General features: G+C 40.8%; 2 protein-coding genes across 6 annotated transcripts in view; one reads left to right on the forward strand and one right to left on the reverse strand.

The window, feature by feature from the left end:
• Window positions 1-21301, forward strand: part of lrch1 (leucine-rich repeats and calponin homology (CH) domain containing 1) — a 60519-nt gene extending 39218 nt beyond the window's left edge. For 2 of the 5 annotated variants that reach the window (XM_031873268.1, XM_031873269.1), the window contains exons 14-19: window positions 918-990; window positions 2418-2540; window positions 8302-8411; window positions 9100-9237; window positions 9375-9452; window positions 12998-14490. In XM_031873268.1, coding sequence (XP_031729128.1) covers window positions 918-990; window positions 2418-2540; window positions 8302-8411; window positions 9100-9237; window positions 9375-9452; window positions 12998-13291 — 816 coding nt within the window. In that variant the 3' untranslated portion in view covers window positions 13292-14490. Of the gene's footprint in view, window positions 1-917; window positions 991-2417; window positions 2541-8301; window positions 8412-9099; window positions 9238-9374; window positions 9453-12997; window positions 14491-17112 lie in introns of those variants that run through there. The other 3 variants (XM_031873271.1, XM_031873272.1, XM_031873270.1) reach the window with 3 other exon arrangements.
• Window positions 21302-21922: 621 nt separating this feature from the next.
• Window positions 21923-25982, reverse strand: esd (esterase D/formylglutathione hydrolase). The gene is made up of 9 exons (XM_031873273.1): window positions 25894-25982; window positions 25267-25341; window positions 25053-25141; window positions 24548-24646; window positions 23938-24062; window positions 23722-23841; window positions 23380-23478; window positions 22988-23155; window positions 21923-22308 (listed from the first exon to the last, which is right to left on the reverse strand). Exons 2-9 carry the CDS (start codon window positions 25332-25334, stop codon window positions 22228-22230), a joined length of 849 nt encoding a protein of 282 aa, XP_031729133.1. The 5' UTR covers window positions 25335-25341; window positions 25894-25982; the 3' UTR covers window positions 21923-22227.
• Between the last annotated feature and the right edge of the window lie 397 nt (window positions 25983-26379).

The raw sequence follows: 26379 nt of genomic DNA on the forward strand, positions 1-26379 counted from the left end.
TTTACTTCTTCTTTTTTTTTTTTTCTTTTTCTTACTTTTTTTTATGCCTGACAGCTTCCCCCCCCCCCCCCCCCCCCCATCTGAACCCGGTATGAACCTCTGATCTGTATCTGGATTCATTATCACGGGCCTTAGCATTTCCACCTGCGGTTTATAAGCATTCGTGTTATCTCGATTTGACATGCGCTGTGATTAGTCTTAATATGCTAATGAGGTAGGCGGAGCGGCCGGATTAGTCAACGGGTCGATGGAAGTGATGCTGGTGTAATAGTTCTTACTTATTCTTAAGCCTGACAGCTTGAGTTTGGTGACTCTTAAACTTGTTGGGCAGATGTGAATAAACTCTACAGATTGCATTAATAACTGATGCCTCTACCACAGAGTGAGATGAGTGTGTTCACCAGCAATCTATATGAACTCAGGTGTCACAAAGCTCTTTTTCCTGATCCAGATAAGAAACACAGTTACAGATCAAATGTTACTACAAGGTGCAAATGGGGGTGAGATGTGAGAATTTTCCAGTCATTTTTAAATTGACTTTGATCAGACTGTCTTTATACAAATCTAATCCACTTAAATTCTGTTAAATTGAAGACGTCTCGAGTGTCTTAAAGAGTGCTGACACTGAATCAGTCTGCTGGTTATATAAGTTGAATGATGGTTAAAGACAGAGGAGGGAGGCAAAGAGTGCTGCTGTCTTTGAGCCAATTTGGAGGTTAACTTTGGGTCCCTGAGCTCCTCACATGTGTTTCTCTGTACTTTATATCTCCGTGGAGTCGTTTGTAAGTCTGTATGTCTTTGCAAACATCTCCCACACGAAGCACAGGACTCCAGCATCTGTTCAATGAATTATGCTTCCATTGTTTGTTAATGACACCGAGTACTTATCCGTGTTCTTTCCATTTCTGTTGCTGCAGCGACATGACATATCTCCAGCCAGCGGACCTCCAGCCTTCTCCAGCCCGGTGTTTGGACTGAAGCCCCGTTCAGGTGAGTTGGATCTGGGCTAAGAGGGTGGACCAGATACCTGGGCTACCAGACTTAGAGGTGGATTCACTGGCTCTGAACAGTGTGGTTGTGAAAACAGTTCCATGCTGATGAGGTGTACTTCATTTGTTGGCTGCGTTGATGACAATGAAAATCCTGGACATTGCAAAGACCAAGAACTATATTCATACACAGTTTGTAGTTTTTTCTTTATTTGAAGTTTTCAGGAGCTCAGAATAAACCATATTTTTGTCGCTGAACACCTGCCTTGACATTGACACAGTGGTGAAAGAAGTGCTCAGATATTTTACTTAAGTAAAAGTAGTAATGCCAGTGTCCTGCACTCATTACTGGATTATAATTATTTATGCATTAATGTGTTCTTCACTTAAATGTTGAAGCTGGTAAAGGTGTAGCTAATTACAGGGGTCAGTAAAGTTTTAAATAAAATATCATTATTTATCTGTTTTTATTTTGGGCTATTAATTTGAATCAGTGAAGTAACTAAAGTTATTAATTAAATGTTGTGCAGTAAAAAGTGCAATATTTGCCTCTGAGATGTAGTGGAGTAGAAAGCAACAGAAAATGGAAATATGCAAGTGAAGTATAAGTACCTCAGAATTGCACTTAAGTACAGTACTCTGTAAATGTACTTGGTTACTCTCCACCTCTGGACTGTTGTCATTTTTCAAGATTCTCTACCAGCCAGGGTATTTGCATTTTTTAGCACTTTTAATGAGGCATCTGAAAAGTCTGCTTCCTTGACAATCCCGGACCATGATATGAAGGAGACCATCCTGAATCAGGGCTAGTTTGAACACAAGCTAACCCAGAGTTGGTGCAGGCTTACAGGGAATACTAATACTTGTCTGCTGTGTCTGTAGAATCATAGCAAACTTCAGTCCCATGCTTTATTTGTTTTATTTGTTAGAGCTAGCAGCCATCCAGCCTTTGTTTGCTAGCTGTTACCAGTGTGTGAAATGTTGCTAACTGCTAATGAAGCTAACAAGATGCTAACAGCATGTCAAGGTGATCTCTATGTGAACTGCCACTAATATTTATTTTGTTTTTGTGCTGTTTTGTGTTACGTGTTTTCATCTCTCCCCTTTGATATTTTCTTTTTCTGATTTACATGTTTGTTCATTTCTCCCTCCACTGATCTGCTGCATGACTTTTAATGTGAAAATCATCTGATCTAATCTGCATGCATGTCTGTTACTTGTTTAAATACCATTGATCTTTTTTTTCCCTTAACAACCACTATTTCGGGACTTCTATCCTGGTGATATTGGTGTTTTTTGGGGTGTGTTTTCGTGGAATGACCTTTGCCTTGCTGTACTTGATTCACCATTGGTGCCCCACTTCCCTGCACTACACGCTCCACGCCGACTTCTTGCGTCTCCCTGACCACTCACACTTCCTGGTTGTAGCTCCGCCCTCGCTGCCCTGCTCGCCACCTCCTTCCTGTCTCGCCCCCTCCCTCCTCTCACAGGCCTCGCCCTGCCATAGAGACACGCCTCGTAGCCATGATGACGGAGGCATGCACAGCCGCGGTAGGTTTCCACTTCTTTTAACTAAGCAGCCTCGGAGGCTGCAGAGTCAGATCACACACCTGGACTCAGGTGTTCGCTGACAGCCTCTCTTTCAAACTTCTCCACCAACGGTTTGGGATTTTTTTCAGTGTTTATCCCTAATTTCTTTGTGTCCTGGACCATCAGGTGGAAAGTTAGCCACCGGCTGTGTTTGTTTTTTCTTTCACGAACTGTTTCAGCGGCCAGTTGAAGCAATGATTAGGTAGTGTACAGTTAGCTTAGCTTAGCATAAAGACTGGAAACAGGAAGAAACAAGGAGGACATTTCTTTTATAGTTATATGATTTTAGTGGCTTTATCATTTTAACTCCTATATAATATTACAATAATCTTCCTATAGAGACATAGAAAGCGTACAGCGTCTTAACAATGATTGGTTGTGTGTTTGTGTCTCTTACTATGGTGTCTCAGCAGCGCCTCCCTCTGGCAAGGACTGACATCGCGATAAGTTCGTTTTCATTTGGAGTCGACTACCAGTGTGTGTTTTCTCTGCCTTAGACCATAGGTTGGGGTGTGTGTGTGTGTGTGTGTGTGTGTGTGTGTGGTAGCAGCAGACACTGATCAAAGAGGAGCTTTACCACATGCAACTTTCATCTCCAGCTGTTCATATAGATGTGTGTGTGTGGGTGGTTGCTGTAGACGCACATGGTAAAAGTTCTATTCAGTGTGTGTGTGTCAATTACTACAAAAGTGTGGTCACACACACAGGCTTTGAAGCTTACCAGAATGTGTGAGCATAAAGTTTCTGGAGAGGAGCAAACACAGGGTGTGTGTGTGTGTGTCTGAAATTATCTAAACCCAACACTGTAAAAATAGAAAAGCCAACTTGTATATGTTAAAGTAAATACAATTTGACTTGCATCTTAAAAATTATGTTTTTTTTGGTAAACTTTTGTTTTGTTTTATACAACAACACACACCAGTGGCAATCTTATGTATGTTGCCACTTCTGTTGTTTTATTGCTCACCATTGGCACATGTCAAAGTTGCAGAAAAGCAGCAGTTTCATCACACGTCTGTTACTTTTTCCGTCTGTGCGGTGCATCCTGTGTGAGCTATAAACAAAAGCTATATTAGAATTGTTTGATGTCTCTTCAAATGTGTGTGTGTGAAGCGTCTGCAATTTGAATGAGTCTGGGTTTCGTCTGTGCACATTTGTGTGTATGTGTGTGTATTTTTAGCTCCTATATTTTAAGTGTTAGATAATTGTCCCTAAAGGAGTATCCTACTTCCACTGGAACGGAGTCCAAGATTTTAGATAGATCACAGCCGTGTGTGTGTGTGTGTGTGTGTGTGTGTGTGTGTGTGTGTGTGTGTGTGTGTGTGTGTGTGTGTGTGTGTGTGTGTGTGTGTGTGTGTGTGTCCCCTCCCCGAGGCGAGCTGTGTTTCAGTCAGTTGGTCCATAAAAGGCTCTGATATCTTGCAGGAAGTAGCAGCGATTGTTAGCTGTTAAAGTGTTCACACACTCTTCTGAATGTTAACAAATCTATCACGAGCCCTTAGGGAGTCTTTCAGTTTACTTTCCAACCACAACATGTTACATCTGGGTTTAATTTTCATGTCGGGCCAACCTCCGATGGCAGGCTTACTGCTCACATCTGATTCAAACACAGCAGTTCATGCTAATATACTAACATTAAACTACTGTAGCTGGTGAGCCAACCAATAACATGCATTAGCATATCCTAGAAGCAATAGCTCATCAAGCTATTTGGGTAGCTAGCTCGGTAACCCGACAAAGAGTTAGTTGCACCATCAACTGCTATCTCATAGCTTTAAACTGTTCCTCCCAGTTAATACTCCCACAGGGTAGGTTCAATAAAACTAAATGCACAAATTCACCTGTCAAATGTCACCAGAGTTGAACTCAAATCAAAAGATCTGTGTGGATTTACTTTGGTCCTGTAAGCTTCTCCACTGATTGCAGTGGCTCCATTGAAATAAAGTGATTTACTTATATCTTTTTGCTGTTATAAAAGCTGACTGGACCATTGAAGTGTATGCTAAAATGTTAGCACGGAGCCCATCGTAACGGCTTCTTTGACCCATATCTTACCATTGATTAACTTGAAAAAAAATGTAACATAACCCACATGCTGATTATCATTGCTATGCTAAACATGAGCATCCGGACAAACTAACATCAGATTGCTAATAATTAGGCTCACGCTAATTTAAGCATGCTAATATTTTGATGATACACGCTGAGATCTGTATCTTAATTATCTTTAATGGCCTCCGAACAGAAGATTAAAACTTAAGATTTAGTTGACAATATGGCCTCCCCTCTCGCGCTACACTCGGGACCATTCTTTATTTCTGGTATTTAATGAGCATTGCAGTCTCACGGGGCTGCTAGTGTGGCTGTAAACTCTTAGTTTGTGTTGCAACAGTAACAATATGTATATATCGGTCTTTCTTTCAGATGATCTCGCTGTTGCGGTGATAAGAACAGAATAAGATAAGAACAGTGTTGTACAGAGACAGTCTCCCTCTGAAGCGTTGTGTGTTTCTACATGAGCAGTTATGTTTCAGTGTGATAACATTATGTCTAATGGTCTATAATGGGTTCAGGCCTCAGGGAGCGTGACATACACGCTCGCATCATCACTGCTGCTGACCTCATTAACAACCAATCATCACCCTGCGTATGCGTGTGTGTTACAGTAACGGTAGTTTATCAGTTAATCTGGTGGTGGCCAGTCCTTTAAACCGGCTCTATTTAACAGGAAGTCATGAGTTGATTTTAGGAAGATTAGAGAAATATGTCATACAAATATTATATGTTTTTAATCCAATAGCTGGTGGAATGAGATGCTGATTAATGTAATTGCCATTCATTGAGTCTTAATTTAATGCAATAAAGTACAGAAAAGTAGCAAATTAAAAGAAAAGCCTAAATAAGTACAGTAAGTGTAGAAACGAGGGGAAAAAACACACCAGCAGGCCAGGTCAGAAAATCTGTGTTTACCCTCAGTCGCTCCAAACAACAGCAGAAACTGAAAACAGTGTGAATGTGAAGCAGGTTGTTACCTTACTGTTATAAAGCTTTTTAAAATATGAGATTAAATCACTGCTCGGATCTTATCTGGTGTTTTACTGTTAAGTATCCCCTCAGCTACAGCTTTGAGTATTTTATTTAATTATTTTATTTGTGCTATCGGCACACAAAACACCCGCTGCAGTGTTTCTAAGGCTACAGGCCTAGCAGCCTGTGCGCATGAGAGCCACCTAGCAGCTACGTTAGCACCACAGTAGCTGCTTGGCTAGACAGACACAAACATAAGAGATCTATTAATATATTTGTGATCAAATAGTCTTATGTTCTATTACACAGACTTGTGTCTTTTTGTGTCAGAAACATCATCGACCGGCCAGCAGTGCTTGCTAACTTCACTAAGTCGGTGGAAATGTTGCAAAGCTACCTAGCGACACGGTCAGTGACTGTATGAACCATGGACTGTATATAAAGCCAGCCACAAGGGGGCGATCAAGACATTGTGGCTTCTATTGTAGGCAGCTGCCATGTTGTCCATCTGTAGGTTACTGATGTTAGCATTTAGCTCAAAGCACAGCTGTGCCTCTAGTCTTGTGTCTGTCGGATGGCTCTAAATACGATGATACCCATGAGTCTCGGTGGTATTGCTATAGAGACGAAGCCAGTCAGAGGCATCCGAGCAGCTTGGTGTGGGCAGGAGTGGTTGGTTGTACTTTTGTGTGATGTAGCGTTGCACTGTGGTGTCCTGTGAATGTGTGGAAAGAACATCCACACCACATGTCACCACTAGTTAGAAGCACAAGAAAGATTATTTGCCTGTGTGCAGTTTCTCTTCAACAAACTGCAGGGTGATCAACGCCAGACCAGAGGGAGGACGTGTCTTTTTATTTTACTACTTTCTGACTGATCTTGTAAAAAGAAGCAGGTTCCTACTTTTCAGCGAGCTAGGAATAATTTGTGAAATAGACAACAACAATACCCGCACGCCTTCATGCAGGGTTTTAAAAATATCCTCCAAAATCTTTTAATAACCCGTCAGAGGAGGAGACACAGAAACAAGATGCTGCAGCCTCAAACTGTTGTGCTGGCAGAGAGAGACATTTAGAGCGGGGAGGAGTAAGACAATATGAAGAGGAGGAGGAAGAGGAGTTCAGCAGCTTGTAAAATGACTTGACCTAAGTTACAACTAGAGAGATAAAAGTATTTGCCCTTCACTGTCTCTCTCTCTCCCCCCCGTGTTCTAATGTTCAAGAGGTTCACAGCTCTCAAGACCATTTTACGTTGTTGATTAATAATGACTAGAAGGACATTAAGATTTATGAATTAATGAATGAGATTAAACAACTTTTTTTCTTGAGGAAATATTGAATATTTGCTGGCTTTAGATCCTCTCCAGAGTGTACATTTTTATGGTAAGACGTCTGTAGTTTAGTTAAGTGCTTAGTTCAGCTACAGGGCTGTGAGGATTGTTAGCTGAACAGGCTCGTGGCGTTAAAAACACATTAAAATCCTGCAGACTTCATGTCTTCTGCTCTTCACAACAAGAGATGAAGCTGGAGTAAACAGCTCATGTAGCTCCTCTTGGTGGTCACTCAGTGGAACTACACAGATACAAGCTGTGTTCAGCTGCATTTGGCTGTAAAGGGTAGATTTATGTGTAGGACATGAGGAGGTGAATGATGTGTGTGTGAAGAGGCCATGCATGTTTCTCACACTCCTACACACTCCTCTCTATGAGCCTGGTTTTCATTTATATGTCACTGAATCTGATGCTACTTACTAACCCATGTTCTGATTCTTACCGTATTACTTTTACAAGCAAAACAAGTCTTTTTTGATATTTTGGGAAATTCACTTTCTCTCTGAGAGTTGTTTTTTGGATTGATACCACTCTCATCTCTGCACAGTAAATGATGTAGCTACAGCCAGAAGCTGGTTAGCTTAGCTTATTGTACTTAATACTGCACTACACTGAGCATCAGTAAAATATTATGTTTCGTGAAGCCGACTTCAAATACATTTTGCTGAGGATACTTTTACTCATGGTTGAGCATTTTTACACTGTGTGTTTGTACTTTTACTAATGTAATGTACGGAGACATCATCCACCACCAGGGGAGTTTTAGGAGCTGGTGTTCAAGCATCAGGTTTATCTATGAACAGAAACTTCTGCCATCAGAATCATTTGACAGATGCTATAATCAAAAGAAAAATGTCTCTACACACAGGTCAGTCAGTCAGTCAGTTTCCAGTGTGTTGCTCTGCAGGCTGTTCGCTCAGAGAGATGAACTCCCTCCACATGACCGCTCCTGTGACAAAGCCGGAGCTAAAAGTGCACTGAGCTGCATGAGTGCATGTGAATGTTGAGCTTACGTAAGCTTCCTACATCTTTTATGGCAGAAAGGCTTTTTCTGTGTCACTGAGTGCAGATGTGGATGCACAGGAAGTCACTTACTGTACGCGAGTCCACGGCTTATGCAACTGAAGCTCTTCTCACTCATTTATATCAGTAAAGGTCGGCCCAGTAATAAAGACACCTCTCTGTATAATGCAGATAATAATGTATAATGCATCATTTTTTTCCCTCCTCAGAAGCCAGAGATCTGTTCCCGGCCGATCCATTGTGTATGTTTCAGAGATGGCCGTGTTACTGTTTAAGTGTGTCCTTCGTTGCTGTTGTGTCCGACTAACGCGGCCCGTCTTCCTCCTCTTGTGTTTGTTTCAGTGTTCCTGCGGAGCCACAAGAGTCTGGAGTCTGTTGATCCTCAGTTCACCATGAGAAGAAAGATGGAGCAGCTGCGAGAGGAGCTGGAGCTCACGGAGATACTGCGAGACGTGAGACACATTCTCCTCACTGTTTATTAATCATTAGTGTGTGATTAAAGGGTGATTCTGTAGCTCTGTCCACCAGCGCAATCAGTTATGAAAACAATTTATTCACAACATTCCCACTATTTTAAAGGGAAATATCAGAAATGATTACACAATCTGTCAATTGTAAACATTGACTGTGTCCCAATTTTATACTACACATTAACGTTTACTAGTTTTTTTTGGCTGTAGTGTTTTCACTACTAACAGTGGTAGAAGAAGTACTCTAGTACCTCTAGTAGCAGTACTACCGTGTAAGAATACTCTGTTACAAGTAAAAGTCCTGCATTCAAAACTTTACGTCGGTAAAAGTATAAGAATCAAAATATATCTTAAAGTTGCATGAAATGGAAATAAAGTACTTGAGTACAAATACCTCAAAATTTTACTTAAGTACAGTGCTTAAGTAAACATACTTGGGTATTCTCCACCACTGACTACTACTTCTTCTACTACTAAGTGCACTCAATGTCAGTATTCAGACTATTAAACACATCATATGATCACATATTCTCTTAATGTGCATCAGTGCATGTCCTGTTACTACAAAGCAATGAACAACATTCATTGATGATAACTAGGAGGGACCCAGCAGTCCTTTAGGTTTTTAACCCCTCACATACCTGCTTGTATTGTTGTTTTCCTCCTTCAGAGCATCGAGAGCAGACTGAAGGTTGTCCTCCCTGAAGACCTTGGATCGTCTCTGATGGACGGCGTCGTGCTCTGCCATCTGGCCAATCACATTCGCCCGCGCTCTGTCGGCAGCATCCACGTCCCCTCGCCTGCAGTGGTGCGTCTAAGTCCTGACCTTTGACCCCTGGGATGAATATTCATGATACTCTGGAACCTAAGAGCGTAAAATCTGTCTTGATCTTCTGTTTTTTTTTTTTATTTCTGACTTAAACTTTTATCCAAATGTATTTCCAGCCCAAACTCAGCATGGCCAAGTGTCGGAGAAATGTGGAGAACTTCCTGGATGCCTGCAGAAAGATTGGTCTGTCAGAGGTAAGACATTTATACAATAACTACACCGACTACAGTACGCCGCCTCTCTGAACTGGGGGTCGTTTTCAAGTCACTGCTCATCTCAGATTGATCTTCTATTACAACGTGTTTGATGGTGTTATTGCAGATGGTTTTGACCACACAGTGACTGCAACAGTTTCAGCTTTTCCAAAATAATTAGGACAGTTTGATGGGGACGAATGAGACAAGTGCATGAAGGTTCTAGAAACAACAGGAAGTTCGCTAGTGTAGTTTGCGGTGTCGGCCTTTGAAAGCCCCTGTTGTAGAGGATTGATGCATTGGAGCAGCAGAGTTTATAACTGATGAATCAATGCAACTGATCCTTCGTTACACACTGGTCTGAACCCAGTTTGTGGTTTATTGTCCAGTTTATTGACCAGTGGAAAGTTATCATTTATAAACAAACTGGGCTGAAAACAGTCCTGGGATTTGATCCAGCAACCGCAGACCTGAAAACACCCCCAGTTCATCAGAGAAACTTCCCCGTAATCCAACAGTTGCACTTCGTCATCAACCTGTTTTGGCTTCAGTCGATTGATTATTGATCAAATGGAGTCTCATCAGTCTCTTGAACATTGTCTGGGTCTGAGGGGGAACAAGTAGTAATAGTAGTAATTACAATGCAGCTATATTATCTTGTGATTTATGTTGGTAAGTGAGGGGAAACTAAAATTGAGGATTATTGCAGGACACTGATGACGACACTAAACTGTAAACCAGATCGGGGAGGAAGGCTGATGATTCCATGTTTCTAACAGCAGACGTTTTGGTCACCTGATCAGAAGACTTAATGTAAAATTAATTAAAAAAATAGAAATTAATTTGAGAACTTCCGAATGAAACAATTTAGTAAACGTCTTCTACTACCCAAACATGAGAACCACTCAGCGTTCTCCCGTGACTGGTTTAATGTTCCTACCTGCCTCCTTTTTGTTCTCATCTCTTTTAAATGCGGTTGTTGATGTCGACCTTTAACGCTGAATCATCATTGCTGTCATCGCTGCCTGTGGCTTCCAGCTTCCTCATCATGACAGCAGTCGATCGAAACAGCAGCATCGGTTTCAAACAGTGTGTCTCTGTGTGTGTGTGTGTGTGTGTGTGTGTGTGTGTGTGTGTGTGTGTGTGTGTGTGTGTGTGTGTGTGTGTGTGTGTGTGTGTGTGTGTGTGTGTGTGTGTGTGAGTGAGAGGGGGGTGTTCTGGTTTAGGATACCTTCGGGGACACATTTCAGACTAAAGACCAGTAAATTGGGGACGGCTTGTGAAAGTGGGGCAAAAGCTGTGTCCCTAATTTGGAGAAAGCTGATTTTTTTGCTCAGTGGTTAGGATTAGGATTATGGAAATTCCGCCACAGCATAGTCATTTTGGGAAATTCACTCAATCGCTTTTTGGCCGAGAGTTGTATGCTAAATACAAAGTTAGAGCAGCAGCCAGTCTTTAAGTTTTGCCCTAGCTTAGCATAAAGACTGGAAACGAGGGGAAACAGCTAGCAGGTCCACCCACCAGCGCCTCCAAAACTAACTGATTAACACAATATGTCTTCTCTACACCAAAGTGTCAGGCTAGCTTTTTCCCCCGTTTCCATTCTTTATGCTAAGCTAAACTATTTAGCATACAGACATGTACAGTATCAGTCTAACTCTAGTCAAGACAAATAACGCATTTTCCAAAATGTCAAACTATTCCGTTAAATCTGCAACAGTAGGAGTCATTTGAAAAAAGTGCTCTAAATATACATACAGGTGCATCATGGGTAATATAAGTACAGTGTGTGTTTATTTCAGTCACAGTTAAAACAACAATCATAGAGAGCTTCCAGCTTCTTTACAGTGAAATATTTCCCGTTGAGTCCGAGTGAGCAGGGAGGTGGAATCAATTTATTTACAGAATATATAAATAAAAAAGTGTTTCTACATATAAAAACACAATATATTTATAAACAGTAATACAGCAGTGCAATGGTGCAGAGTGCAAAGGGTGCTGGAATAAATACAGGATGATTAATGTAAGTTGCTTCATGTGCATTAGGTGGTTGAATGTGACGGTATATAAAGTACAGTCAGTGTGTACAGTGTGTATTTCAAATATAAAAGTACATAATTTACAGGTACAGTAGCTGTTAGAGTTACAGCCAACAGGGGGCCAGTTAAAGAGAGGAAATACAGTTGTATTGGTAAAGGACGGACATTTTAATTATGCTGGCTGTCGGGGCCATAAAAATATTAATATAATTTTGTGAAGGAATGGTTGACGTTTTCTATCACATTATTAGGGACTTACAATTCTACGAAAGTATTTCAGTCAGGATCGTTTGGTTGTTTTGTCGCTTTAAATGTGATTATTGAATTATATTTGTTTGTACGTTTATGTTTCATCTTTAAAACCATGTTAATTCATTACCTTTGTTTAATTGTTTTTGTCTTCACATTTACTAAAGATTAGTCTCGGGCTTCCCTTTGAGAGAAAGGAGGATTATTTTAAACATTTCATCCTTTTTCTGAGCTGTTGATCTGAACCGACTCGTTGACCGTTGGCCTCCATCTCTGCTGCTGCTGCTTGCTGACTGTCTGCTGCCTCTGTGTGGACGTTTGCAAACTAGCTGACTTGCTAAGAGCTTCTCCGAGCTAACGTGCTAATAATAGCTTCTGTGCTAACGTGCTAATAATAGCTTCTGTGCTGGCCTGCTGCACCGGCTCTCCCATCAGCCACTCTACCCACTCCTCATCACGGTCTGCTTACTGGGCGAGAGAGGAGGTCAAACCTGTCCTCCATCCTCTCAGTAAGCATCCCTGCTCTTTGTCATGGTGACCCCTGCCTGCTCCCGCCTCCCCCCACCAGCTCTCACTCTCGTCTGTGACCTTTGACCTCTGTGTTAACCTCCTGCCTTTTCTTTCTCTTTTTTACTTTCCGGCTGGATCGCACCACGTCCTCCTCTTCCTCCCTCCTCTTTGTTGCATACTTTGTTTTTAACATAACTTTTTTCCTCTGAACTTTTGATTTAATGGTCTCTCTCTTACCCGTCCTCTTCATCACATTCTTCTCTTTTTCCCTCTTTGCTCCCTTAATTGCTTCCTTCTCTATGGTTTCCTTCTCTCCATCATTTTTACATTTTTTACATCTTCTGGTTCTTCTTCACCTCTAATCTCCTCCATCCTTCCTCCTCTTCCTCCACCTGGTTTTTGGTTCTTCCTTGGAGAATATCTGACACGTCTCTTCTTTTTTTCCTCCTCACCCTTCATTTGTTTGTAAACATTTCACCTCCTCTCCCTTGCTGTAACTTTTATTTAAACTTTTCTTTACCTCCTACTTTCTTCCCTCCTACTTACGTCTTACTACTCCACTTGTTTCCTCCTTCATCTCTTATTCCCTTGTTTCCACCTCTATCTCTTCCTCTTTCTCATTCTCTGGCTCTTTCCCTTTCCTCCTCCCTTGTTTCCTTTCTTCCCACCGACCTTTGTTTCATTCCCACCTTCTGCCCTTTTCCCTCCCTCCTTCCCTTCCCTACATTTATTTTAACGGGGCGCTAGTCTTCCCTCTGTTCACCCTATGACATCACCCAGTGCCGCCTGCAGCCGGTTTGCGCCACAGTTCAGACGCTGGTTGCCTTGGATTCAACCTCTCCAAACAGGAAACGGGAAGCGGCAATCTCAACTCCAAACCCCGCCTCCTCCGGGGTGTCAGAGACTCCCTCATTGGTTTCTGTTACCACTCAAACCCCGCCTCCCGCCTGGCAAATCTGGGACCTTATTGGCTCGAGCCTGCTTCACGTCCTCTGTCTAGTTCTGCTGTTCGTGGCCTATAGTTGGAGCGAGCTAACGTAACCGCGGCAACAGCCTCCTGTCAGTCACCTGACAGCACCCGCCCCTTTTTCTGCCCAGGCTATGACTCCTTTATTTTTATTTATTTTTTTGCTGCATTCATGTCACGTGGGAAACATCATGCTCCAAAATAAACTAGAAATAAATCAACTTTATCTGTTCGTTAGTGTTGTAATGTGAGCATTATACAGCTACTACACCCAAACAAAGTGTGGAGCAGTAAACTCTCCTCAGATAGAATACAATACTTATCTTTCTCAATAGTTGTGTCAGATTTCCCTCAAAACATCTGGCTCAAAAGAGCAAAAGCTGTTTGTTTTAAAATGTTTGTGAGCGGAATGACTATTGCAGTAAGGAAAAAAAATACTGTCGGTGCAAAGCTGATTTATGAAGGCGTGGAGAACGATTTCTGCAAGATTATAATCAGATTCCATTTTAAATGTCACACTGAGAGGGATGATTTTATCTGTGAGTTGTAAAGTACAACTTTAATACTGTTGTTTATAGGTTTTGAGGAGCTTTTGTTTTGTTACTTTGTGAGAACTGTGGCTCTGAACTTGACAGTGCCGATGCTGTGCTGTATTGTTTATATACTGGCGATACCAGCCGAGCTACACACAGGTACCCATACAAGTGTTTCTGGTGACTCTGATCCCATATGGGATTACTAAAATGTATATCATCTTTTCATCCCATGTGATATGAATGCAGCGTCAGCTACTCCTTCGTTGATTTTTTTTGTTTGGTTTTACTTGTTTTACATTTTTTGTGTCTTTGCAATAAATTAACCCGAAACTTCTAACAGAGGCAGGACATGTGGACCAGCAGGTTGCTTAAAGTCACTGACGTCCCTACAGCAGAGATACTCTGATCTGTGCAGGACTGAGAGGGTTTAGGTGGAGCCATGAAAACTCTTTATCTTATCCATTAAGGATATAAACACCATGTTAGTAGACCAATAACAAAATGAAACATTGGGCCAGTATTGACCTCTCTTTCGTGACAAAATAAATTCACTGGTCATGTTCAGATTTGATATGTATTTATAGATAAATACTGTGCGTAGTGTGGTGGACCCACGTCTCACAGCAGCCATTTGGCACCATCATGGAGGTCTAGTGGACAAATGGTCGTGTGTGTGTGTGTGTATACGTATGTATGTATGTATGTACGTACGTGTGTGTGTGTGTGTGTGTGTGTGTGTGTGTGTGTGTGTGTGTGTGTGTGTGTGTGTGTGTATACGTATGTATGTATGTATGTACGTACGTGTGTGTGTGTGTGTGTGTATGTGTATACGTACATGCATACATTAGGGATGACTGAATAGTCAATGATTCGATCTAAGAAGCCTGACTCAACATTCCTACATGTAGTAATCAGATCACTCGCATGAGAACAAACCACTACAGAGCGCTGGAAGTATTTGGGATTTATGAAGGATTCGTTACATCAGCTGTATGCGTTTTGTGTCTCGCTCTCCCTTCCATTCTGCTTGTGGATTGCTAAAATGGTGGAAAATGGAATTAGGACTAAAAGTTCTATTAACAAGCACCAAAAGCTCCGTGTTAGTACCACGAACAGCACACACGGATTTGATTATATGAATTCTTAATCAGAGACATCCCCTAATATATACACACAGATACAGCACCTGGCTGTTGATTCATGAAGCTCTTCTCTAAATGAAAAGAAATGGTCTTATAAGCTGATATTACATAAAAGATTACGGGGACAGTAGCTATGTTTACATGCACCATATATTCAAGTAAAAACCACATTCTGCATCTATAAAGATCAGCAAACACTGGTTTCTTAAAATCGAAAAAACTGATGAATTGCCTTCATTTGTTTACCATAGCTTCATAGTACCGAAACATTTTACAAAGATATTTTTGAACAACATGTCACTAGTCGGACCAGAAAGCACAGCAAAGTTCTCTCAGCTCTCTCAGTGTTTAAGGAGGTTTTGTGATGTAACTACTGTACTGTAGCTGCTGAGCTAACCAAACATCTGCTAGTTAGCCAGATGTTTGGTAGCACTACTCGGCCACAGTAATGCACCGATATATAGCTCTCACAAGCTAAAGATGACAGGTGGATCAGCAGTCTTTAGATCAGAAATAAAACATGTCCACCAAATTATTCTGAGACTACCCACTATAGAAGAGAGGAAGACCTCCAATATGGCCGCCAAATGGAACCGCTAAAGCCCGTCTGTTTTGTGTGCAGGATGAGGGCGACGCCTCCATCAACACTTGTTCAACTTTGAGTAGAAGAGGATCTCCTGCACATTTAAAATGAGTGTCTGAGGGGCGATGCCTTGAACTTTGCTAGTTGTTCCCGTGTTTCAGAGTAGCTGGACTGCAGAATAAGCACATGATTCCTGAATGGTTCAGAGGCTCACGAGTATAGAGCAACACAAAGAGCACATGGTCTGTTCTAAGTTGTGATTATTAAGTGTTGAGGAGCAAACGGAAGCCATATTATATTAATGATTATTTGAATCGGTTAGTTGTTCTTTGGGGTCTTAATTTGAATGTGAATCGTTATTTAAACACAATATTTCAGTATGATGTTTTGAAACTTAAGAGAAATGTGAACTTTAATGCATCTATTTATTTATCTCTGTCCTGCTCTCTGAACTCCTCTGTATCCTGATATGCAATGTGACTGTTTGTGGAAACATTTGAAGGGCTTTAGACACTAGATGAGTTCATGAAGATATATATATATTAATGTTATTAAGCAGTTTATCTTGGAGGGTTTGACACGTGGAGGAGTAGATTATCACCCTGTTTGTAATGTTTAGAGGAATTAAAAACTGTTGCTGGCGCCCACACTGCAACTTAATAGAAAACAGAATATGTCCTGACCATGTGAGCAGCTGATTGGCTGTTTGATTAATTCACAGAAACTGAATGAATGCAGACGTCTTCACTGGTAGTTCAATCTGTGATGTTACACAAACAGGAAATGCCTTATATTTATCACACACTGAATAGTTGACATAAACCACTTACTTATGAATTATTACTTTATGTTATTATATTTCATATTCTGTGAATTAATTATGGCAGTTGCTGCTGTTTTTGTTTGTTTTTTTTGGCTTCTTTTTTTACTTTGTGCTGATGTGAATGGATTTTATGACTGATGTACGATGTTTGACTGTTAAAGACTGAGGTAATAAATGCAGTTTAGGGGTGTTGTCTGTTCGACGGAGTCATTGTTTAAGATAGAGGTGGCGAGGTAGTCTGACACACGACGCCTTCAAAGGACAACTACACGTGACAGATCGAACAAACAAGATAGAACATGTTAATTAGTGAACTTTAGAGCTTCTGGTGGACAGATGTATTTGTTTGTTTACCTTTGGACACAGGCTTGTAAAATAAAATATATCTTATATTAATCTTTGGTTTTACAACCTAGTCCAGAGCTGTGCACCTACTTTAAGTTTAAACATTTCAACATTTTCAGCTTATTTTACGTGTGACAAAATGACCTCCGGGTTGTCACGTGACCTAAACATAAAACTTAATTCATACTTAATAGTAGAAGTGTTATTTTTCCTGTAAATAAACACAAAATGGCATTTAGTATATAAAAGTATGCAGGATAAGATGAGTAACTCTTTGGCAGTGTTAGACTCGGAGTGTGGGCTATGGCTATCTCCTGGAGGTATGTGCCAAACTCAGTAGAAAAGTTTAGTTCGTGTTTTTGCCAGAATTTGTGTTGCTTTTTGTGTCTAAATCCTTTGTGTCTCTTCTCTGCCTCCACATCTACACTCCTCTTTGTCCTCCATCCCTCTGACTCTGGCCTCCCAGGACAAACTGTGTCTTCCTCACCACATCCTGGAGGAGAAAGGCCTGGGGAAGCTGTGCATCACGGTGGCGGCTCTGGTGGACGATGTGTTCCCCAAACACTCCCTCCTGACGTGAGAGACGGGTGGAGCTTCACCTGACTGACACGTACAACAAACGCACACCTGGATCAAAACCTCACTTTAAGCTGCAGCACGTGCCTCTGTGGTCATTCTGCATCCCTCTCAGTAACACGGTGATTTTATTAGATGCAAGGATGCAAAATGGTGTTAAGGGAACTAAAGATTTATCTGCTAATTCATGGGAGGGAACGTCTGGGTGGAGTCAGTTTGAAGCCACACAGATGGTGGAAGAGCCAACATGCACCAGCATTCCACTGGTTCCAGGTGATTCTCACCGTAAATATTTGGTTTTGTGTTAGTGTTAGGCGGGAGGTGTGTCAACTGAAGGGCATGAATACAACTCTAGGATTCAAAAAAATACACTGGTTGTACCTAAAAATATTACAAAGTATTAGCGCCACATTGAATTCACTTATTGCTTTTAAGAAAAAAAGTAAGAATATTACAAGATGAAGTCATAATTCTACTACATAAAACATTTTTTTAAATATTGAGATTTTTTAATTTAATTAGAAAACATTTATTTCGAGAATAAAGAAGTAGTATAACCTGTGTTTGGGGGAAAAGGAAGATTTCAGCTATTTTGAGATTCAGTTGTAATTTTATTCAACAAAGTCATAATATTCATATTACAAGATGTGGCTTTATTCTTGTAAAATTATGACTTTCCCCCTTGAAAAGTATGATTTTTGCTATTCTGTAACAATGACTTTATTCTCATATTATTTTCATAAAAAATTGGGATTTCATTTTTAAAAATCTGAGATTTTGTTTTCCTCACAACCGTGGCCCTAAAACTCTGTTGTACAAAATTAGGTGCAAAAAAAGTTATTTAATTAGAAATTAGATTTAGAGTTTGTGGAGCTTCCAATCTGAAACACTCCGCCTGCCGCAGCAGCACCAGCTTCACCTGTTGATGTCACGCAAACCATCAGTTGTCTCCAGATCAAAGATCTTTTGTACTGAGGGTTTAGGTGAAGTCTAACTGGACTGAGTGAGTAAAACCAAAATGTTATAGTTTTAACATAGGAGGCAACTTTTAACCACAATTTGTATTTAAACATAAAGATATTTATAATATAAGGAGAAGCTGAGATACATTGTTTGAGTTGTTGTACACTTTCAAAAACAAATATGCCAAAAAATATTTTTCGCTAATATATTTTAGGTATGATTTTTGTCTGTTTTCTAAAAGTTTTGCTGACTTTGTGTGGAGCTCTCTGCATGTCCCTGAACCAGGTCTGAGTCTGTTAATGTGCCACTGTGGGACACGAAATCTGTGTTTATCAAGCATCTCTGATGGATTCTCACATGTCCAGGTATTTTTTATTTTTTATTTGCTCTTTTCTTTTCTACGTGTTGTTAATCTGTGTTCACTGACGGCATTTCAAGGATTTTCTTTTAGTGAAACTACTTCAGCAGTTGTTTATTTGTGATGAGAGACACAACGTCTTCACGTCACAAAACACTCCTCGTGTCTGCATCTTCAGGCTGAAACCCCACATCATCTTGATTTATGTGTAAATATTGATCAGCTTCCATACAGCGAGGCACTTGATGAATATCAGAGTCGTGTATTCGATTTTCATATTTCAGGATGCGGCCGGTGCAGCGTCGGATCAACCAACTGTCTGCGTTAGTTAGGATATCTTAAAAACTCTTTTTGAAACAATTTGAGTCTAAAAGAAAAAACCCGAAGCAATAATTACAAAATATAAAGTTAATATCGTAGTGAAATGTTCCTCACGCTGTGTTTTTTTCTAACCGTCTGTGTGAGTTCGTCCAAACCTCTGAGCTTCAGGCCGGAGCTGCTGCGTGAGATCAGAGATTCTGTGACTCAGTCGGTTTGGGTTTACTACACTCTTGATGCTTCATTGCACCGCCTGCTACGTCGACAGTATTTCTGTGCGTGTGTGTGTTTGTGTGTACAAATGAGTTGCTAGTCGGCATGAATCCTGTGGTTCTGCAGATCATACTAGACACAAAGAGCTTTTGAGGGGGCAGTAAGTAATAGTTGAACAAACGGCACAACTCACTGTTATCTTCTCTCCTGAACAACTGCAGCAGCTGAAGATGTTTCATACAGAAACCTCTGAAGCTGGTTTGGTCTTTCTTTGATCTGCATTCATTGATTTTGACCACTAGGGGAAAGTAAACGCCCTTTAAAAGTGAGAATGACTACATTTTCTCCCGTTTACCTTCATCTTCAGACTGACTTTTGATTTGAGTATGAAGGCTTGTTGATTCATAATTCATAAATAGTATTTTATCAGAACTTATCAGAACTAAGGCACATTCACCAATGGAGCTAGAGAATCTGGAACTTGTAATATATTTCCTAAAATATTGATCTTATATATTTCTAGAGCTTAAAACAACCCTGCATGTCTCCTGCTTTATTTGGTATCTTTGACACACGATTAATATTACATATTTCCTCGTTCCGGATGACGTAGCCACTGGCACATTACAAGAGCAGGCTCTAATAATAATGATCACCGGCGGAGTTAGTATTTTATTTTTATGTTACTATTATTATTTAGTTGGAATTTGATTATTGACTTCTCAAAGTGCTACTACTCCAATACTAATACCACACTGAAAATACTACACATTTCAAATGTAAATAATACATTTGGTGTCTAAATTATACTGATTCTATCTTCTTTTTGTTATTGAAGGAAAGAAGAAGTACATCAATATCATACTCATTCCAAACTTGTGAACGGTTGTGACCGTTGAGCGTATGTGATATTGAGAAATAAACCCTGTCATAACGATGACTCTGGATTTACATACTGCCCCTTCACAACCTCTGGGCAGGTCTGGGATCACGTCGTGTTTCTCCTGAATGCCAGAATAAAACCACAGTAAGTGTCTTGACACTCTTGAACCAGCAGGCTTGTATGAATGAGTGATTAAGAGTCTTTGTTTCTGTACATATGATGCAGCTTGCTATCCAAAGCTCGAGCTGCATAAAGATTCAGCAGCAAGAAAAAAATATTAAAATAAATGTTTCCACTGGATCGATTTGAACAGTTGCCAAAACAAACATTTACTCTTGTGATAAAAGTAAATGATTTTATTTAAATGTACGATAGCCTGTGTACATATTATTTATCACAAGGAGTTCCTATTGTTGAATTAATGTATTGAAACAATTAGTGATTAGTTATGTATTTCCTCATGTACTGTATATTTCAACTGAAAACACTTTAACATCTGATCAATCCACAATATCACAGATATGATTAAACGATACATAAACGTTGACGTATTTCTACACTATGGTCAGCTTGGTGAAGTAATGACACAGATTGTTTCATATACATTATGTCAGATATTATCTGATGACAGTTAGTTTTGCCTCGTGGTAAAACATGTAAAAGTCTTCCTAATATTTCTTACATGATTTTAAATCATTTTGATTTACTTCAAAGTGCTGAAAACCGTCTAAAAGAGATCAGGATTATAATGTCAAAGGATATGGATGCTTTTAGGAAATACAAATTATTTCCATTTGCATGTTAGTAATGAACATTTCTTCATATTTCATATCCACGGTTTTGTACTCGCCACATCATCACAGTCGTTTGGGGGGGAAAAGCAATAAAACCAAACCGGCTGCTTCCCAGACAGAATCTGCACTTTAAACTTCTATATTTATATATCTTTGTTTTGGCAACTGAGAAAATCTTGAATCGCTTTTAATCTGAAACGAGAGAATTAAAAAATGTGACGCTGGTGTAAATTGTGTAAATGTGGTGAATCAGACCTGCTGAAGCAGTGTTGTTTTTAATGTCTCTTATTTTGTATATAAATATTGTCCAGAAAACAGCCTGTACTCACATTTTTGTACTTTTCTGACTGGGAGGAAATTTATTTTTTATGTGACTTTGATGTAACATACCCTTTTGTAACTCTTTGTGAACCTTTTCTGTAATTTGTTGTACAGCAACTCAAATTTAAATGCATGAATTGTCCCTTTAATGTCGCCTTAACTGCTGTGAATACTGTATATAATGCACTGTATTTCTCATCACTATCAGTAAAGACCTCAATTGTCTAAATAATGCAATCACTGAGTGGAAATATGTGGGTGTCAAAACTAAAATGATTTGACTTTAATTATGTAAATCAAATATTTCCATCAGCACCGTAGCCCTATAAAAACCCTGTAATAAAGCGCACAACCACCTCTCGGGTTTACGGAGGATGCTCTGAATGAAAACAAACGGTGAACGGCGAGTACGAGCTGATAGGAAGGCAACAGCAACTCAAATAGCTAATCACAGCCGAGGTCGGCATAAGAGCATCTCTGAAGGCAGAGCACATCGAAGCAGTCGAGTCACTATAGTATGTCGTAAAGAAGTCAGAAAATACAACAGTCATACACTTCTATAAATATCATTTTTTATGTTCCTGGGCCCACTCGCACTCCTCTGTGTGAGAAACGTTATTGAAGGGAAGGTGCAACGCTTCAGTCAAGTGATGGTCTGAAGACAGAACAGCATCAGGAAAGTCTCAGTCTCCACGAGAAGACGTGTCAGGTTTACCACTGACCTGAGAGCTGCATTACCAGCCGACAGCATTAGTATGAAAGAAACCCCTTCGCTCTGATGGCGGACATGATCTGGAGGTTTTCACTCTGCGGGTCGACAAACTTCAATAAGAACAAAAACACCAAAATGTATAATTCGGGATTTTATTGTTAAAAATACAGATGTGACTGTTCGATGACAAAAGACAAACTGAGAAAAGGAAACTTTTTTTTAATTTCCACTGGGTCAATTATCCAAAACAAATAAAATAGTTTTTGTTCTTATTTGAGACGTTAGGTAAGTGTTGTTTAAACAGAAACTACAGAGGCATCTGACTCATCTCCATTTTAGAATTTGGTTTCCAGCGAACAGGTGACGATGTCAGGATAGCGGAGCAGCCGGGTCAAAGGGACCTGGACTAGGAAGCCGACCTGAACGCTCCTCTCCGGTGCTGATCAGGCGTTGAGGAACTTGGCGTGGTGCTTGATGTGATCGTTCATGAAGGAGTAGATGAAGAAGAAGCTGTGGTCGTAGCCCTGCAGGAGTGAGACAAATCAAGTGAATAACTTCCCAAGTTTCTGTCTTTATAGTACGAAACACACTTTTTGTGGCGCAGCAAGGACACAATGTAGAAAAAAGGAGTGAGAGACTAATAAGACTCTTTTAGAAAGTTTGCCACCTTTTATGTGGATGTCTCTTACAAACAGAGTAGCGTAGCTCGTTTGGAGAAGAGCAACTGCTACTACCATTACTGTGGTGTGTGTGTGTGTGCCTCTGGTGGAGCGAGAAAGAGAGTAATGTGTTGTGAAAGGACGAGGAAGAGTCATCGGAGCAGAGGAGAGTTTAAGTTTAGCGGTGAAGACGTCAAGTAAATGTACAGAAAATAAACTTTGGATCTTTACACATTAACGATGTTCGGAGAGGATCAGCTCACAGTCAGCATGGAGAGGAGGAACAATCACAGCAATAAAAAACTGTGGCATTATTGTTTTCCTCTCAACAAATCTAGATTCACAGCCCTATTCTGTTAGATGAAGGTTTAAGATAACTGATAACTGCACTTAAAAGGTAAAACTGTGTTTTACTTAATATCAACAGATTATAAGCACATTCACCCTTCAAATAATGTTTAGACCCTTCGGAGCAACAATCAATTTTTTTGAGCAATTTTCAGTGAGCAGACAAGTGTCAGAATGAAAGCCTGAAGGAACTGACCGGCTGCAGTCTGAAGACGACGGGGATTTTCTTCTCGGAGCAGACGGCGATCAGGTTGTCGGGCAGCAGCTGGCTGGCCGACAGGAACTGGTCGTCCCGGCCCTGATCGATGAGGATATCGAGCTGAGGACCGGAGTACGACGACGCCAGCGCGGTCGCATCGTACGCCTGAAACAGAGGAAGAGGAGGACTGAGAACAGGAAGCCGGAGAACTCGTGGGATCCTTAAACACTCAAACTTTCACGAACAGTTCTCTGGTGAAACGTTTCTTCTGTTTCTTTACGGAAGTAAAGTTTTGAATGGAGGACATTGATCGCACAGTCCTCCCCATGATACGATCAGTGTATAATTATTACAGTTATCGTCGAGACCACAGTCTGCAGAGCTCTCACCTCCCACGTGGACCTGTCGGAGCCCAAGTACCCCGAGAAGGCCTTCTGTCCCCAGGGACACTGCACCGGGTTACAGATGGGAGCGAACGCAGACACAGCCTGCAGGAAACACACGAGGACACACCAGCATCACAACGTAGTACGAGTCCACATACAAGGAGTTTCACTGCGGTTTTTGCATTTCTCTAAATATACATTACACACAGAACAATTCAGACAAAATAGACATTTTTTTGTGTTTTGTTTTTGACATTTACTGGAAATAAAGCTTTTGATGAATGATGGATAATAATGTCAGTAATCTGGTTGCATACACACACCCTCCTGAATGATATGCATTACCTTGTATTTCCCAGGGTTCTTCAGGGCACAGATGAGCGCCCCGTGGCCGCCCATGGAGTGACCGCTGATGGACATCTTGTCCGGGTCGGTGGGGAAGTTAGCGTTGATTAATTTGGGGAGCTGAGAGAGAGCATCAAGAAAATGAATTAGCTGAATGTAAAATTGAAAAGTCTTTTTTTTTTTTTCGGGCGAGCAGGTGACATAAATCCAACGCACCTCCTCGGTGATGTAGGCGTACATGCGGTAGTTGGTCTTCCAGGGGTCCTGCGTGGCGTTGACGTAGAAACCAGCTCCGGTGCCAAAATCCCAGTTCTCGTCCTCTCCCTCGATGTTACAGCCACCTGGTGCATGTTGGGAAACAGTGACGTGTCGAAGTGTTGACAGGGAACCATCTAAATCTCTGAGGTGCTACAACATACTATGAAGAAGGTTGCAGAAAGCCTGCAGGCTAAAGGCTCCAGGCTAACGTTAGCCGTTACTAGCACGACACACGCCAATCACTGACTGAACTTTCAGCAGTCGAGTTGCATTGTTGGTAATGTAGGCAAAACACTTTTGACAAGGTAGAAGAATGTGTGGAATAAAAAATATACTATAGATGTTAAAAACGTTTTGTTAAAAACAGTATTGTCATAAAATAAATTTTGGGGGTCTGAATACTTTGAGTGTTCTGTATTCCATCATCTGTGGGATGAATACGGATAGTTTGATTCAACAAAGAGGACAGTGAGCAGAATCAAGCCGTCTAAATAAACAGCACTGGTGTTAAGGTGAAGTCCTCCCCTGGAGAGCAGGTGTGTTTGTTTCACTGTGAGTGTCTTCATACGTGGACTGGTGTCCGGTGTGACGATGATGATGCCGTGCTCTGCAGCAGGGACCTGACTGCCGGCTTTGGTGATGAAGTTCTGCTCCGTACACGTCAGACCTGCAGAGAAACAGAACTGATGATGATGAGGAGGCAACAGAGAGCTAAAATACACAGAGACTAATGATTTTCTAAAGTCTCTTATTGTCAATAAATGAACAATGAACGTATTTACTAACAAGTATGATGTGAGTATCACAGCCTGATTTATCTTCTGCCTCAGTGCTTTAGAGCTCCAGTGTTGTCCAAAAACACATCAATGAGTCACACTGGGTGACAGAACACACACACTAGTTTACTTTGACTCAACGCCCACATACACAGTCCTCCTGCCACAAACACTCACTAGAGCACCAAATGTGGATCAGAGATTTTTTTTAAACATGAAATTATATATTTGTGAGGTGTTTATAAAGACGTACGTTTTCACTAAGTGACGACGAAAAGAGTAGGGAAGCACACTCACCAGAGAGCCAGTACATGACGGGACATTTGTCGGTCTCAGCCTTGGGAGGCAGATAGACTGCGAACTTCATCTTACACTTGAGCTCAGTGCTGCATGGAGGAAAACACACATCAATTCATGCCTTCACAGGTGTGTGTGTCTGTGTCTGTGTGTGTGTGTCGCAAGGTCTGGGTGTAAACTTGGGACTTTTGAGCTGTCAGCACACAGATCTCACCTGTCATGTTCGAACACCTTCTGGAAGCCACCAGAGCACTTGTTGGAGGACACTTGTGTGACGGCCATCTCTGATCTGAAGAGAACGCAGAATGAGAACAGTCTTTGGACATTACAACAATGAATATTTCACTGCTGCTGTTCCAACTGATTTAATGTGGTTTACAGTATTTTATCCAACTTTTGCAGTGTAAACGTTTGGTTTAGTTGATTAACAGCGCTTATTCTGCACAGCTTTATAACACCATACATTTACATGTTACACTTTGCATACACCACATGGACACATAGTGGCAGCTGTTATACAGCTGCATGTAAAAACAGTAAAGTTAAGTTAGTGAGAGTTAACCAGGTAGCGTTTTACAAGATGCATCATTCATATGCCGAACTGCCCAGAACAGCTTTCCACTTTCAAAACACATAAATAATCTTAACCACTTTGGTGGTTGCAGAGCAAATTTAAAATAGTTATATTTTAAGGGGAGTTTGGCGTGCAGGGGTTAGCAAGTTAACTTCGCTCATGTTACTGTTAGCTCTCATTTACGAGTGTCTGCTCGAAGTTAAAGCTTTTTTATAACTAGCGACAAAGCAAACACACAAACTAGAAGCATCATTCTCCGGCGCATACCTTGTTATACCACAGTATTTGGCTGAAACGTGAGCTCAAACGGTGCAGAAGTGTCGTCTGGGAAGGTAACAGAGTTCAACAACGTCAGGGTGTACGTGGTGACGTCAGGGTCAACGCGATGACGTCCAGGGGCGTCCCCCTCAATGTTTGACGTAACGCGTACGGTCAGACGCTAGATGGCGCCGGTGCTTCGTAGAAAAATGCCGTATATTATTATTATTATTATATTTCATTTTTCAAAAACTGTAATCTGAAATTATATACTGTATTATTCTGAAATTGGTCATTCTGCATAATGAGTACTTTATCATAATATATGCTGATACTAATACTTCTGTACTTTTTTTGAATGCAGGACTTTTACTTGTAACAGAGTATTTGTACACTCTGGTATAACTACTTGTACCTCAGCATGCTGAAAAACAAAAACATGATTTGCAAACAATCAGTGCGAGAATGAAAGTAGTAAGATGAAGACAAGACACA

This window comes from Anarrhichthys ocellatus, unplaced genomic scaffold (assembly GCF_004355925.1).
Source record: "Anarrhichthys ocellatus isolate YVR2014 unplaced genomic scaffold, GSC_Weel_1.0 scaffold71, whole genome shotgun sequence".
Classification (NCBI taxonomy): Eukaryota; Metazoa; Chordata; class Actinopteri; order Perciformes; family Anarhichadidae; genus Anarrhichthys; species Anarrhichthys ocellatus.